This window comes from Typopeltis vanoorti, chromosome 23 (genome assembly GCF_054136105.1).
Source record: "Typopeltis vanoorti isolate ZY-2024b chromosome 23, IOZ_Tvanoo_1.0, whole genome shotgun sequence".
In the NCBI taxonomy this organism is placed as follows: domain Eukaryota; kingdom Metazoa; phylum Arthropoda; class Arachnida; order Uropygi; family Thelyphonidae; genus Typopeltis; species Typopeltis vanoorti.
The window spans coordinates 46,752,827-46,770,353 of NC_143571.1; the positions used below are offsets into that span (position 1 = coordinate 46,752,827).

The 17,527-nt window shown below is 35.0% G+C and overlaps 1 protein-coding gene across 1 annotated transcript in view; it reads left to right on the plus strand.

Moving 5' to 3' along the window:
- LOC150093819 (histone-lysine N-methyltransferase 2C-like) overlaps window positions 1-17,527 on the plus strand; it is a 1,065,326-nt gene that overhangs the window by 525,658 nt on the left and 522,141 nt on the right. The window contains exons 33-34 of the mRNA XM_090412524.1: window positions 1,297-1,501; window positions 10,713-10,900. Of these exons, the coding sequence (XP_090268650.1) occupies window positions 1,297-1,501; window positions 10,713-10,900 (393 nt within the window). The remainder of the gene's footprint in view (window positions 1-1,296; window positions 1,502-10,712; window positions 10,901-17,527) is intronic.

A 17,527-nucleotide genomic window follows, 5' to 3' on the forward strand; every position in this document is an offset into this window, starting at 1 on the left:
TCCAATTTCAAATCCTCTGTACACTCTGGTGTCCTGCACCAGGGAGAAAACATCACTATCAACAGTAACATAGTCAATGGGACTTTTCTTATTCCTAGCCTCTTCTCTCCATGTGAATTTGTGCACATTTTTATGTTGGAACATGGTGTTAGTAATAACCAGTCCATGTCCTGAGCAGAAATCCAACAGATATTTGCCATTATTATTAGCTTTGCTCTTTTCTCCAAATTTTCCCAAAATATTTTTGTATGTCTCACAATCATTTCCTACTCTACTATTTAGATCCCCAACAAGGACCAACTTTTCCTTTTTCATTGTGTCAGTTGCTTTTTCTAAAGCCTCAAAAAATTCCTCCACTTCTACCTTAGTAGAACCTTCTGTGGGACCATAGGCACAAATAAGTCTCATTGTCCAATTCCCCATTCTCATATTTGCCCACATTACTCTACTTGAGACTGACTGCCATTCAAGAAGATTAGCCTCGTATTTTGTGTTGAATACTATGGCTACTCCTTCTTTTCCTTGATTGTTATTGCCTGAATATAACATTTTGTATTTATTGCTCAGAAGGATCTCACCAGTTTTGGTCTTTTTTGTTTCAGTCACCCCTATTATGTCAATCTGGTACTTATCTAATTCCTCAGCTAGCTCCATTTCTTTGCCATTCAGGCTTCTTACGTTGATAGTACCGATCTTTAACTCTGGTGATGTTGAGTTGGGGTTTGTTTTCAGATTTGTTCCAGTAGCTGACTTTTCGCTGTTCGCCCTGGTTCCCTGGCGAAAACAACGGGGGCCTTGTTTAACCGGGCGACGCCCCAGCCGGCATGAAATTTTGTCATGTTGTACCATCATTTTTTATTTTTTTTTATTTTGGTTTAACCAATAAGAATACAATTTGGTGAGTTAAATCCCAAATTGCCAGCCCATCCTCGTTCGTTCAGTATCCAAGTAGATACCCAACAGGGTGCACCATGAGAAGGTGAGGATTGGACATTAGGTCAGAAGCACTGGTCGGTTCTCCGAATTCCTTTAAAGGCTATGTGGAGGTCTCCTCTCAGTTATACAGCTTTGACCCTTAAGCACCCCAGTAGTAGTAGTGTATTCTGAATATATAGCAGCACATTTGAATTATAATGTATTTTTACTGTAATTATTATTATTTTTTTCATGGTATAAGATAAAAAGTTCAGAATCCAAAAAATGATATCAAATTTTCCTACTTTTACCCCACATTAATAACTTATTGTTGTTTTATAATATGTCACATTATTTTAACCAAGCATTTTTGTCCTGAAGTTTTGCAGAGAGATCTTAATATTTGCCCTTTGTCAGTGGAGCAGACTTCGCCACCTGATCAGATTCCTTCACCACAGTCTGGACAACAACAACCTTCTTCAACAATTCCTATAACTTCTCAGCAAACACCAACCACACCAGGCAACGGACAAAGCATAGACTCACCTTTCAGTGTAGCTACTTCTCCATTTACTGACTATAGCAGGTAATTTTGTGTAAATTACTTTTGTTTAATAGACTCAATTCTGCAAAATTGATATTGCAGAATTGAGTCTTAGTGCTCATTGCAGAGAGATAATAGTTAATTTGCATTAATTAGCTAGAAATTTGTTAATAATCATAGTTTTGGAGGCATAGACTTCTGTGGCTAATTGGTTCAAAAGATATATTTTGGTGATTACACCACATTTTTTATTATTCAGTTATACAAAATAAAGTTTAAACAAGAGAATTAATAAATACAAATCATAATCATAATCTGGCTCTTAGATGGTTAATGAAGTTGAGATGTTTAATGCGTAGTTTATCTAGTTGTATAACTTTATGCCATAAGCACTCACCATAAGTTTGTAATTAACCACAGAAGTCTACGCCTGCAATTACAAACTTATGGTGAGTGCTTTTGGCATAAAGTTTTACAACTAGAGAAACTACACATTAAACATCTCAACTTCATTAACCATCTAAGAGCCAGATTATGATTATGATTTGTATTTATTAATTCTCTTGTTTAAACTTTATTTTGTATAACTAAATAATAAAAAATGCGGTGTAATCACCGAAATATATCTTTTGAATCATAGTTTTATTATTTTGGAAACATTTTAGGAATATGGTTTTTTGCCTATGTTTAGTTCAAACCAGTTGGTATCCTTTGACAAATTATTTTCATTTACCTAACTGATCAGTTCTTGATGCATTTATCATCTTATCAGTTTTTATCACTGCTTTTATTGTTTTTGTCTGAGGCAATTTAACTGCAATATTTGGATTTGAAATCCAAACAACTGAGTTTGTTTGGTCCTTATTCCCACTGTGTTGTATGCATGCATGTGTGCTTGTATGGATTTAAATTCAGTGGTAGATTTCTATTGCAAGACTTTCACTCAATGCTGGCTGCAGCAAGGAAAGCATATGCTATGGGGCAGTACATTTACAATGGTGGTATTCCATTTATGTCCAAACAACTTTTTTTTGAAATCATCAATATTTAAATATTTTTTTATTTTAATTATTAATATTAAATTTAATATTTATTAATATTTAATATTAAATATTAAATATTTGACTATATTAAAATTAATATCATCACATTAGTAGGACAAGATTTCATTCCTTTCTTTCTTTTCATTTCATGTTCCTGGCAAGATCTATGCAAGTATACTTGAGAAACGGTTGAGAAGAATTGTGGAAGAAAAGCTCAGTGAAGAACAAGCTGGATTCAGGCCAAATAGAGGCTGTCAGGATCTTCACTTTATGACAAATAGTTGAGAAAGCATGGGAATATAACAAAGATCTGTATTTAAGTTTTGTCAATCTGGAAAAGGCATATGACAAGGTGCCAAGAGAGAAGTTATTCATATGCTTCAGATATATGGTGTCAATGGGGCATTATATTAAGCAATACTTAGTTTTTATTTGAGTTGTAAGTCAGCAGTTAGAATTGAAGGAAGTACAGGAAGATGGTTTAATGTTAAATCTGGTGTGAGACAAGGATGTACATTATCTCCTCTGTTATTCATTATCTATATGGATCACATTATGAAGGAAAGTGGTATTAAACATGATATCGGAATTGGAGATGTTAATGTCAGCTCTTTGCTTTATGCGGACAATGTTATACTTCTAAATAAATCTGCTACAAGTTTGCAAGATACACTGACTAAATTGAATAACTGTTGTAATAGATATGGTATGAAGGTCAGCATTAAAAAGACAAAGACAATGAAAATAGGTAGAATTGTTGAAAATGTCAACTGTGTTGTGAAAAATTGTGAAATGTTTTTCTGCCTGAGTAGCAGAAAAACATTTCTGCTACTTAGGCACAATTTTTAGTGAAGATGGTAAATTAAATATGGAAATAGACAACAGAATCAACAAAGCTGGTATGGTAGGCAGTCAATTGAATAAATTCATATGGAGTAAGAGAGAAATTAGTTCGGAACACTAAATTGGCTGTATACAAGACAGTATTTAAACCAGTTTTAACTTATGGATCTCAAAACGGGATCAGAAGTAAAACACTTGACCAAAGACTAGAGACCGCAGATATGAGAGTCCTGAGAAAGATTAGAGGCGTGAACAGATGGCATCAATGGCAATATCATATTAAAAACGAAGATATTTGGAAAGAAGTTGGCATTGTCAGCATCCAGGAATGCTTTAGCAGAGCTAATCTCAGGTGGTATGGTCACTTAAACAGAATGGGCGAGGAAAGATTAGCAAAACAAGTGTTCTCTGCCAGGTTGGCAGGAAAACGACCCGGAGGAAGACCAAGATATAGGTGGATTGATACAGTATAAAGTGCCTTAGACGATAGAAATATAAGATCTGATAATGTTGGAGTCTTGACAAGTAACAGACTGATTTGGAGGAAAATTGTAAATAGGAAGTTAGTGGTGATGTAAATTTTTCATCATCAGGATACTATCATATCCTGTACATGTCAGGAATTTGATGATGAGCTTTCATTTCACAAAAATACAAATTTTCTGTTTTTTAAAATTTTGAAGTAAAAAAAAAGCCAAAAATCAAGCTAACATTTTTGTTTAGCACAGCAAGAACCTAGAGCTTTCTGTGTATCATTATTATGTATTTATTATTATTTTATTTATTATAATTATTTTTTACTAATTGTGGAAAAAAAGACTAATTTTCAAGCTATCATGTTTGTAATAAAATTATTATTATTATTATGAATGCATCTCCATAGAGACCAGTGACTCATTGAGGGACAACCTTTTTAGACACTCATACTTAAATGCCTTTCATATCTCTGCTTGAACACATTTCCTGAAGGTGCATTTACAACCTTTAATAGCCCCTTCTTCATACTTTATCTTATGGCCCAACAAGAACTTACACCTCACATGCTTCTTAGTAACATCCCTGGTCATCTTCCAGGACTAACCCGGAGTCTATCCCTTCCATACATAAACTTCAAAATCTTACCTGTGTCTCTACTGTAAGATTGCTGTACTAACATGTGTATTTTTATTAAACCCCCTTTCCTCTGTGTGGTCCTCAAACTTTGAAGACTGCATTCCCTCAATCTGTCTTCATATGCCCAATTCCACATGCCTGTTATGGTCTTGATTTCTCATTGCTGAATTATTTCAACTCTCTTTCTTATTCCCTTGGAACTAAGGTAACCATATCTCTGTACAGTAATCCAGATGATTTCATAATAATGCCGTGTAAAGTGAGTGAATAATTTCCTTCCTACTTCTTCTCTCTTCCATCATCTATGTGGATGATGATGAGGCCAAATGAACTCTTTCCACTTCTGTCTCTCCCAAGAGAGTCCGAACAATTCTATCCAGTTTGGTGTTGCTTGTTGTGATTTAGTTTTCAGGTCCTCTTTTATTTTGTCTATCCATCTAATTCTGGGCCATTCTTTGAATCTTTTACCTTCCATCGTTTATTCAGGGCTTTAGATGGTCATCTTTCTGTTCCCATTTTGGTCACCTGGCCAAACCATCGCAGTCTTCTTTCTTGGATTTTGTCTATTATTGTTTTTCCTTGTTTTAGTTGCTTCCTTACGTTTCTGTTTCTTAGTCGATCCAGCAGAGATAACTAAAAATTTCAGTAACTAAAAATTTTTTCTCTTCAGCCTTTTTGAGATTCCAGCATTCACTTCCATAGAGGAGTGTTGGAAGTACCATTGTTTTATAGATTCTTACTTTTGTTACTTGTTTGATGTCTCTTGACATCCATATTTTATTATGTCGTCCAAAAGTTTGGGATGCTTGACTGATTTGTCTGTTTATATCTCTTGTAATTCCACCATTGTACTCAATATCTCCTCCAACGTAGGTGTTGTACAGGTTAATGTTTTCTTCAACAGTACTATTATATGATGCACCGACTGAACCACCTTAGCGATATGACTCTTAATGTCTATAATAATTTCTCAAGTCTCTAGTTTCAGTGACCATTTCTAACAAATTCCTATTAGTATAATACTCAGCCTGTAATGTCCTCCATCCAAAATTCATAAATGCATTTGACTGACAATATTGAAATGACATTCATTGTGATTTGGCCATATGTAACCAAGATGTTCAACTCAGCCTGAAGGCAATCTCTCTCTCTCTCTCTCTCTCACACACACATCTAAATCATTTGTCACTCTCCATAGCTTGGCATTATTAGCAGATAACTGAATATCACACTCAAGATCCTTCACATTATCATTATATACACTATCTACCAATAATTGTCTAGACACCCCTATTATTGGAAGTTATGGAACATTCCAGATTTGTCAATAACATAAAAACTGGTGTATAGGTAGTAGGAATCCGTATTTCATCATACCAGTTAAATACAGGTGGTATGGCAACATGAAGTGAACTCAGTGACTTCGAGAGAGATGTGTCATCGTGGGCTGTCACATTGGTGGCATATCCATACGTGCCATTGCTGCTCAACTGGAGCATCCATCATCAATGGTTAGCGATCAACAAATGGAGATGTTCTGGCATCACTAGTGCAGGAAAACACCCAGGGAGGCTGCCGAAAATGACTAACAGGGACAGGAGGGTGTTAAAATGTGTGACATGCAAAAACCAGCTACAATCAGCACAGACTCTCCATGGTGAGCACTAATACTGTACGAAAAGAACTCCATTTACTGAGTTTCCATGGATGAGCAGCAGCACACAAGCCAAACATCGTAACAATGAATCAGGTGGCTTGACTGGCCTGGTGCAAAGAGCATATGAACAGGACTAGTGTAAAGCAGTACTCTCGAGCAGTGAATCAAGGTTCACCTGTTTCCAGTTTGATGGCAGGGTATGGGCGTGGAGGAAGCCCGGTGAATGCTTGTTACAACAGTGTGTTGTACCCATAGTAAAGTTTGGTGGTGGAGTAATGGTGTGGGGTGTATTCAGCAGGTTTGGAGTGAAACCACTGGTCGTTGTTTATGGTTCCATGAAGGCAGCTCAGTACCTTGATATTCTGGATAATCAGATGCTGTCTACACTGTGGAGTTTTTATGGAAATGGACCCATGTTACTATCAAGACGACAATGCCCCATGCCACAAAGCTGCAGCTGCTATGGAATGGTATGAAGAGATGGGTGTTAAACGACTGCCTTGGTAGGCATTTAACACCCATCTCTTCATACCATTGGTCCAAATGCAGAACCCTATTGTACACCAATGGTCACAATCCTCCTACTAAGTCTATGAAGTCTACTAAAATTCAGTGCCACTATACCACACTTTCTGATACCTGTCAGTTGCCACTCTCTTATTTGTGTCATGTGTTTATTTTACATACCTGTTAATTTGAGTGTGTATAGCCACCTCAAATGGGGAATCCTATCAGATGATTTGGTAAATTCCAGGATTACTGTGATTTATCAATTTCTCTTCTCACTCTTTCTGCTGTTACTTTTATGGAATGTGAGCACTTTGCTAAAGCAGAGCAAAGTACTTTCCGTTAATAAAACTATGCTGTCCTCTGTACAAGATCTTAGTATTGTCTATATACTTTTTGCAATTACTAATTATCCTTTTTAATTCCTTGATGACCACACCACACATAGTAATTAGTCTATAATTCACTGCATCAGACTTAGCTCCATTTTTGTATAAGCTAATTAATTATCTTGCTCTCCTTTCCTTCATTAGGAATCTTATGTGAACTGGGACTCACATTGAGCAACCAGGCCAGTGACATTGCTGGTTTGCACATGCTTTCAACATCTATGCAATTCCCCATCCATTCATACTGCTATATTTGGGCTCAGTTTTAATATTTTTATATCATCTGCTTCTAATTCTATCCAGGTCTTCTTGGCCATCTCTAGAGCTAATATGTCTGTGTAGAATACCTTATTCCAGGCTGACTTTTTAGTTTTTCATTTGGAAATAGATTGGAGAAGGAATTAGAGGAAATAAGTTTTGTCAAAACTGAAGATCCAGAAAAGAAATGGGAACAAGTTAAAGAGAAAATAAAGAAGATTGCAGAAGAAGAAATTGGATATATAAGAGCTAAAAGAATAAAAAAAAAAAAACCTTGGATAACTAATGAGATGATTTCTCTAATAGAAGAAAATGAAAAAATAAAGACACCCCAGAAGGGAAAATACAATATAGAACCCTGAATGACAAATTGGGAAAGGAAGCAGAAAGAAGTAGAGAAGATTGGCTTAAAAAACAATGTGAAGAAATGGAAAATTATGAGCGAGTGGGACGGTATGATCTTTTATATGTAAAAGCAGGAGACATGAATCACAAGAGAAATGGAATTCGAGCTAGAGGCATAGAAAATAAGAATGGAGAAATCATAACTGAAGAAGATAAAATCCTAATGAAATGGAAGGAATACATTGAAGATCTATATGACAATGAAAATAGACCAAATGAGTTGCCATTTGAAGATATAAAGAAGGTAAATGAAGATGATCTAGGCCCAGAGATTTTGAAGACAGAAGTAGAAATGGCCATATTAAAGAACTAAAATGTGGAAAGGCAGAAGGAATAGATGAAATACCTGCAGAATTCCTGACACAACTTTAGAAAAAAGGAACTGAAGAAATAACCAAAATAATAAATTGAATTTATAACAAAGGAGAACTACCAAAAGATTTTATGACCTTAATATTTATACCTATACCAAAGAAAAGTAATGTAGTGAACTGCAAGGATTTTAGAACAATAAGCCTCATTTCCCATACATCAAACATACTTATGAGAATCTTAACATGAAGAATTGCATCTAAAGTGGAAGAATTTCTTGGAGAAGATCAGTTTGGTTTCAGGAAGGGCAGGGGAACAAGAGATGTGATTGGACTGTTAAAAATAGTAAGTGAAAGAAGTTTGGAGGTGAATAAAGAAATTAATATCTTTTCCTTACTCTTCAAGCCCTGGGTCTTTTTCCATCTATTTTTCCTTAGATGGCATCTCTGATAATTCCATTCCCTCTCAGAATATATCCAATCCAGTTTCCTTTGCTACTTCCTCCTTAACAGACTTTTTTCTTCTTCTACTACTCTTTTTAAGACGTCTTCATTAGTTATTTTATCTGTCCATTTGATTATTTCCATCCTTCTCCAAATCCACATCTCAAAGCTTTCCAAATTCTTAATTTCTTCTTTCTTCATTGTCCAAGTTTCAGCTGCATAGAGGGCAATACTCCACACATAATATTTTATTAGTCTTTTCTTTAGGTTTCTATCCCTTATTTTACTTCTGAATAAATTCCATTTTCTATTAAAGGCATCTCTTCCCATCGCTATTCTTGCTTTTATGTCACTTTTACATCTTCCATCACTGCTAATAACACTTCCTAGATATTTAAATGTCTTTACTTGATTCAATTTTCCCCCATTTATTCTGATATCAATATTTGCCTCTTTCCTTGCTATTTTCATTACCTTTGTTTTTCTTATGTTAACTTTCATTCCATAATTGATACAGGATTCCAGTAATCTGTTTAACAGATGTTGTGGTCCTGTTTCAGTATTTGATAGTAATGCCTTGTCATCTGCGTATCTTATTGCAAATAGCTGTCTACCTCCAATCTCTATTCCTTCTTCTGAATTCTCCAGTGCTTCTTTTAACATTGCTTAGGAATATGTGTTAAACAAAATTGGTGACAGAGAACAGCCTTGTCTTACTCCTCGTCCAATGATACCTGGCTCTGTTGTACCATATATGTCTCTCACCATGGCAGTTTGTCCCATATATATAGTGAAATAGTTAGCCTTCTTTCTTTCCAATCTATACCAATCTTTTCCATTACTTCCACCATCTTATCCTATTTCGCAAAGACAAAAGCTTTTTCAAAAGCTATATAACAGATGGTTTAATGTTAAATCTGGTGTGAGACAAGGATGTACATTATCCCCTCTGTTATTCATTATCTATATGGATCACATTATGAAAGAAAGTAGTATTAAACATGATATCAGAATGTTGTCAGCTCTTTGCTTTATGCAGACGATGTTATACTTCTAAATAAATCTGCTACAAGTTTGCAAGATTCCCTGGTTAAATTGAATAACTTGTAATAGATATGGTATGAAGGTCAGCATTAAAAAGACAATGAAAATAGGTAGAATTGTTGAAAATGTCAACTGTGTTGTGAACGGGGAACCTGTGGAACAAGTAAAGCATTTCAGCTACTTAGGCACGATTTTTAGTGAAGATGGTAAATTAAATATGGAAATAGACAACAGAATCAGCAAACCTGGTATGGTAGGAAGTCAACTGAATACATTTATATGGAATAAGAGAGAAATTAGTCGGAACACTAAATTAGCTGTATACAAGACAGTGTTCAAACCAGTTTTAACTTATGGATCTGAAAGCTGGCTCAGAAGTAAAACACTTGACCAAAGACTAGAGACCGCAGATATGAGAGTCCTGAGAAAGATTATAGGCATGAACAGATGGCACCAATGGCAATTTCGTATTAAAAACAAGGATATCAGGAAAAACTTGATATTGTCAGTATCCAGGAATGCGTAAGGAGAGCTAATCTCAGGTGGTATGGTCACTTAAACAGAATGGGTGAGGAAAGATTAGCAAAACAAGTGTTCTCTGCCAGGTTGGCAGGAAAACGACCCAGAGGAAGACCAAGATATAGGTGGATTGATACGGTACAAAGTGCCTTAGACGATAGAAATATAAGATCTGATAATGTTGGAGTCTTGACAAGTAACAGACTGATTTAGAGAAAAAGTTGTAGATAGGAAGTTAGTAATGATGTAAATTTTTCATGGAGTACTATCATATCCTGTACCCCCCCCCCCCCTCCCCCCTTGAGGGCACATCTACATGTCAGGAATTTGATGATGATGAATCTCTGTCATACACATTAATATATACATTCATATTTTTTTACATTAATAATAATGTTCGTATGTTGAATTAAAATGCATTTGTTTATGCAAGCCATGATCAGATATTTACTTATAAAATGTTATTATTTGCATGCAGGAAAAAATGCAATTGCAGTTAAAAATATAATATGCATTGAAAATGTACATTTATCTTTATATCTGAAAAATTTGGAAATTTGATATGTAACTAATGAGAAATGTTATTGTGTTCTTTTATGGATTATGTGCGTGCATATATAGAGAAAGAAAGAAACTAAATGTTAATTAAGTAGAAAGTTATTTTTCCTTGTTCATGTTTCTTGTTTACATTTTTTTTTTTTCCATTGCTTTCTTTGACAGTTCACAGTTTAGTCCTCAGTTATCAGAGCCTCGCAGTCCTTGGTTAGAACCAGAAACAGAGACACTCGCACATGGGCAAAAAAATATTCTGAAATGGGAGAGTGATGAACCGTTAGGCCCAAATGCTACAATATCTCCAGTATTGTATGCAAATTTGAATCACTCAAACTTGAAAACGAAGTATCCAAGTAAGTTCTATCTACCACCTACCAGTGGCATTTTTGTCCATTAATCAAATTTTTTCATGGTTTAGAAAAACTTCTAATGCATAATTTGATGGAGAACTGAAAAACTACTGAGCATCTCTGAAGAATGAAAAATAGCATTGTATTTCCATAATAAATCTTTCCCATAATTTTTTTTTTTTTTTTTTTACTATCATAGGTATTCAGCCAATTAGGTTTTATAAGGCATTTGCTCTGTCTGAGTAAAACTTTAATGTGAACTTAATTGCTTAATGTTTCATACTTTGTATCAAGACAGATTATGTAGTTTTATATTTGTATATGTGAATCCTGCCTTAAAAAAATAACTTTAAACCAGGATATTGTACATTGTGTACTGTGGTATGGTGAAATAATCTGAAAACCTCTGCTCTAAACACCGAAAATCTACACACACACACACACACACACACGTGGTCTTTTCAAAAAGATCGTGGACAGTTATTATTATAAAGAAACTGAAAATACTATCATACTGTTTTGTAAGCAAGTATCTATATAGATATGTCATAATTAATGAAACATGCCCTAAGTCATTGCATCATCTCAGTCACCAGGAGTCCTTTGATGAACATGCTTTTTTTTTTTATAGTGTCATGAATTAATGAAGAATGTGACTTTGTGCATCAGGTTTCATGTTAGTAAAAAAGCCATAGAGATATTGAATACTTAAAACAATTTTTGAGGATAATGCCTTAAGCTGCTCAGATATTCAAGTCGTTCAAAAGGTTTAAAAATTGTCAAATTTGGGGATTGAAAATGACCCTTCCCTTGGATGGCCTTTGATATTTCTCATGTTTGCGAAAAGGTCAACTCACCAAGAATTACTGTTTAATTACTTCAAGAGCTAGTTTGCGAAACAGGAGTGTCACATGGATCCTGCCGTCTAATTCTGACAGATTTGGAAATGAAGACGATTTCTGCAAAGTTTGTGTCGTTTTCTTGAAAAATACTAAAAAGAATCATCAAGTTGCAGTTTACATGAGTTGAAAGATCTGTTGCTTAGGATCCAAATTTCATCAGGAACATAGAAAGTCACAGGTGTAGCTTTATGGCTATGACCCAGAGATGAGAGTTCAGTTCTTTATCATCTCAGTGAATGACAAAAGAACTCTCCTCAGCTGAATAATGTAATTGTTTTCTTCGACTTTGTTTGGAGCTGTGAACCATTACAAATTCGTTCCACATGGTTTGAACAGTCAACCATACATTCTACAAAGTAGTTTTTTTTTGAATTTGAATTGGTAGAGAGAAAAAAATCACCGAAAATTGCCCAGAGCAATGGTAAAGTGGATTGTGGTTCACTTTGCTATTGCTGTTGACATTTTTCGTGGATGCACCAGCTCATTTAGCTCTTTCAACTTACAAGTTTCTGGCTTAAAAGTATATCATAGTCATACTTCACCCATTCTGTTCAAACCAGATTTAGCCTTTGTAGATGAGCCCTTTGTTTAGAAAGATCAAGGTTCGAGTCCTGTCTATGATGTGAACAACCTTTATCAGGTATTTTCAATCAAATGTTTTTTTTTTTTTTTTTTTTTCCCCTCATGGAAACTCAGGTTTTTCGTAACTGAAAACAGGCAAATCAGCCCTGTGAACACACACATCTACAAACATAAGACACTCCCGTAAAAAGGATTAACCAACCTATTCCATAGGATTTCTGTTTCAAATATGTGCATGGTGAAGTGTGTCTATGTGTGAGCAAAATCAAAGGGACTTCTTTTTATTCACTAAACTAAAATCTGTACTAGAAGGTTTCAAGACTTAAATGAAATTAAACAGAATGTGGCAAAGAAACTTGAAACTATTCCTATAGATCAGTTCCTGGAACCAAGTGGTAAAAATGCTTGGAACACAATATTAAGGCAGGAGAATATTTCAAAGGTATAGATAGCTGTTGTGTATATATATTAAATCAATTATGTTGTAATATTTTTCTTCCTTATTTTTTTATATCTTGCATTCAACTGTGCCTTGGTTAACCTTATACGTGCTGCACACCTTATGTCATAACTAACTCTATGCTGCTTTACTCTTAATTAACTTTATTCTGCTTAACATATATCTCACTGTTAATCCTACTTAATCTTATTCCTTGTTCCCACAGCTAGAAAACAGACTTTAAGTTATCAGCTTATCTACGATATACAGGTTACCACTTCTCGCACTAATCAATCAGAAAAATTTATTTGATTAATGACTGCGCCATTCTAATTAAATTTATGTAGTTTGAGAATTAAGGCAATGAACTCAGTCAAGATCATAGTTAATACACATAATTTCCTATAGTAAGTTGTGGTGATTCTCAGTCTATAGTGCACACAGGATCACTAGTTTTTTAGAGATAGTGCATTGGCAATTGATCAGGCAGGGTAGTTAAACAAACAAAACGTTTTATTTTAAGCTAGTAATAAAGTACAATCTAAGAGACGAGGAAGTCTCTCTCAGCCTATTCAAGTACACAGTAGCTACAACATACAATTTAGAACTTGCACATAACAATTACTTATTCCATCACAATGCTAACCTATCTATAATAAGCATGTAGTTATTCCCTAACTTTGTTAACTTAATTCCTTCCATTATATGTAAAAATTTACAATCAATTTACCCTTTTGTAACCATAACTTATTATTTTACATTTCACTAACAAATACCTCTAAACACTCTCATTACACATACTAATTCTAATTGTGCCTTTCCAAAACATTAACAAAATGTGCTTACTTACAGTAGCCTTTTACATACGCAGTTCAGTCAATCACACAAAACCTCAGTTACGTCTTCTTCATAGGTTACGATCGCTGCTTGGACAATGTGGCGGTTCTTGTTCTTGGAATTGCTGGACAAAGTCGAAGTGATTCTTCCATTCGGTACTGCCGCTGCGATTTCCCTCATAACCGGAAAGGAACTACCAATGTATCCATTATGACCGCAGGTAGTAGCACGTCCATGCATTCAAACAGGAGCTCCATTCGAAAGTGTCCTCACCTCCACTTTCAAATGTTCTTTTGGCTGAAACTCTGCCAAAAGTTTTCAAAAGGCAACAAGCAAAAAATCCTAAATATCAAGAGCCCTGCTGGTCCATCTCAGTCCTTTTTTATATTCTCTCTAATCCTTTGTTACTGTGTTACAGTTTCCAGGATTACCCGCAAGTATGATGACGTCACTTTGGCTCCCTCTGCTTGCGTGTCTCTATTGTGGGTGCATATTTTTATGTTTGCAAGACCTTGTGAACATTTGTTTTTGCTTAGTCATTGTTCTAATCTCTGTTCATCCCCTTTTTTCCATTTTACATACAACTAAATGGAAATTATTCTTAGCATTTTACAGAAAATTTATTACATTTATTTAATTACCACAAAAATTCTATTTTATATATGTTTGGAAATCTCTGTAATATCGAACTTGATGAGTTAATTAATTTAACAAGTTGCGAGAGATTTTACAATATCCTAAAATTTTTAAACAGGCACTCACATATATATATATATAACACCCACATACAAATATTGCATTATCCTACTATGGCAAGCTGCAGAATAATCATTAACCAACTTTTGATCTTAGCCTAACATCTAAAAAAAAATAGTTGACTTGAAACAAATACATCAATTAATTAGATGACTTTCACTAGGATTATGTGTATTAGTTGATGACCTGAAGTCTACTGCATAATGAACTTTCATTATCTTTAGGTGGGTGATGAATTTCATCAATGGGTTAGCACTGCCTTGCCTATTTGAGGCCTGAAGTGATTTGAAATAGTTCCATGTTTGTTCTCTAGAGCAGGGTTTCCTGACTATGTAGAAAATAAATAAATAATAGATAAATATATTAAAATATTTTTACGGACAGGCTGGATAAAGGAAATGAATACACTGATAATGTTGGGTTTCTAAGGCATTTGATAGGATACCACACGAAAGGCTGTTGCATAAACTGAGAATGTGGGATTGGGATATAAGCTCTTGACTTGGATTAGGGGATGGTTGACAGACAGATATCAAAAAGTGGTATACAGTGGGTGTGAATCTTCCAGATTTAAGGTAACCAGTGGTGTACCTCAGGGTTCTGTCCTTGGACCATTATTGTTCAATCTATGCATTAATGACATCAGTCAAGATCTAACATCAGATGTGCAATAGTTTGCTGATGATGTGAAGATGACAGGGCAATCAAGGATGCTACTGATATCCAGCACTTACAAAATGATTTGAATAGGTTGGAAATTTGGGCAAATGAAAATGCCTATCAGTTTAATGTTAGTAAGTGTAGGGTTATGCACTCTAGCGTGATGAGATTTCCAGCGGCATATTATATTAACGAGGAGGCAAGGGATCTTGGCATATTGGTGAATAGGAGTTTGAAGTTCAAAGGTCACATAGCAAAAGTTGCAAATACAACTCAGAGAATAATTGTAATGTTGAAGCAAACTTTGACATCTAAGATGTCAAGGGGAAAAAAAAGTTGTGGAAAGGGTGCCAAGTAGAGTTACAAAGATTATATCCAATTTATGAGGACAGATTGTGAGTATGCAGATTATAGACCTTTGTTAACAGGAGAAAGAGGGTTATATGATAGGTCTATAAACTTCTGAATGGGTGTTACAGGATATTGTCTGATGAAATTTTTCATTATATGGACTGTGGGGAGAGAACATGGGGCATCCATAGAAGATAAGTTTGTTTTCACAATCAAGAAAGGAGTAAGAGCTAGGTTTTTCTTTAACAGAGCAGTGAGTGAGCATTGAGTGAGGTTTTTCTTTAACAGAACATTCACTATCCCTAAAGACAAACTGAATAGTTTGTCTTTAGGGATAGTGAGTGCATCTAGTGTGAATGCATTTAAGGGAAGGTATGACATTTGGGTGATTAATAGCCTCACTTGATGAGGCCTTGACTCCCTGGAGGTCTCAGATAATAATAATAATAATAAATATATATAAAATAAATAAAAATCTTTAGCCCAACAACAGCAGTAATATACTATAGGTTTATAACCTCTTCTGGGTGAGAATCAATATATATATATATATATATATATGTAGAAAGTATTTTGCCTTGGGTATAATAAATGTTAAAGATGCCAAGCTATTTTAAACCTGGTTTTACTCCATTTCCCAAGTAAACAAACAGACAAACAAGTCAAGTTTGCGCCTGCACGTATTTTCAAGTCTAGCTGACCCTCAAAGTAGTGCAAGTCAAGGCAATTCATGGTAAAGGTAGAATAAGCTCTGATCACTATTCTTAATATTTACCCTTAATGCACAGCCTATCTCCTTGAGGAGAATGGAGTAAAACCAGGTTTAAAATAGCTTGGCATCTTTAACATTTATTATACCCAAGGTAAAATACTTTCTACATTTATATCTCATCCTGAGATTTTTATTTAATAAGGTTAAAACACCTTATGGTAACTTGTTCTGGTAAAATACTTATAAGCTCTGTATTACTAAAATCTTGATGTTTCTAGCCTGGCTCCCACTGATGTGACCTCAATAAAGGTCGAAATCAGTCTGGGTAGTGGCCCTTTGTCTTTAATACATAGCATCATACATCTCCTCAAGGAGATGGGCTGTGTTAAGGGTAAATATTAAGAATAGTGATCAGAGCTTATTCTACCTTTACCATGAGTTGCCTTGACTTGCACTATTTTGAGGGTCAGCTAGACGTGAAAATACGTGCAGGCGCAAACTTGACTTGTTTGTCTGTTTGGGAAATGGAGTAAAACCAGGTTTAAAATAGCTTGGCATCTTTAACACGTGTGTGTGTGTGTGTGTGTGTGTGTGTGTGTGTGTGTGTGTGTGTGTGTGTGTGTGTGTGTGTGTGTGTGTGTGTGTGTTGTTATATAAACCTATAGGAACCAGAAAAATGGTTTGGTACAGCATAATGTTTGCTGTCCATGAATTTAAAAGGGAAAGACTGTCCCCCCCCATAATTCCTAGAAAATAAACATCCCAGGAAGGTATTTTTCATTTATTTGGGTAACTATACCCACTGTCTCCTTGGGTGTATATTAAATGATACTTAATTTGCTTTCCCCCATTGCATTAAGGAATTGCCGACATTGGTAGCTATCGATTATGAAATATTTTAAACTATGAATAACTAAGGACAAAACTAGGTTATTTGTCACCTTATAATTTCAGTAATAGAAAGTAAAGTTCCTGGAAAAAGAGGAAGGTAGACGATCAATGAGATGGATAGATGATGTGTCTGAAGTGACTGATCTTAGAGCGATGAAGCCTCCAGAAGGACATACAACAGGACCACATAGCAAGAGTGGTCCTTGTGAAAGTGGTATACAGTCCTTGGCATATAATGGAATATAATGGAAGGACTGTACAGCATCTGATGATGTCCAGTGAATAGATGGATGGACAATTTCATATTTAGTATTGTATTTTATGATTTAAAAAAAAAATCTGATTTTCACTTGGGGACATTACTGATCTTTGTTTTACACTTTTATACCGATGGAAGCATAAATCTAATCACTAACATGAATGAAAGCATTCAAATCCTGTTAACCATAGTAAAAAGGGAGTAAAATATAAAAAAAAAAAAATGAGGAAAAGAACAATTA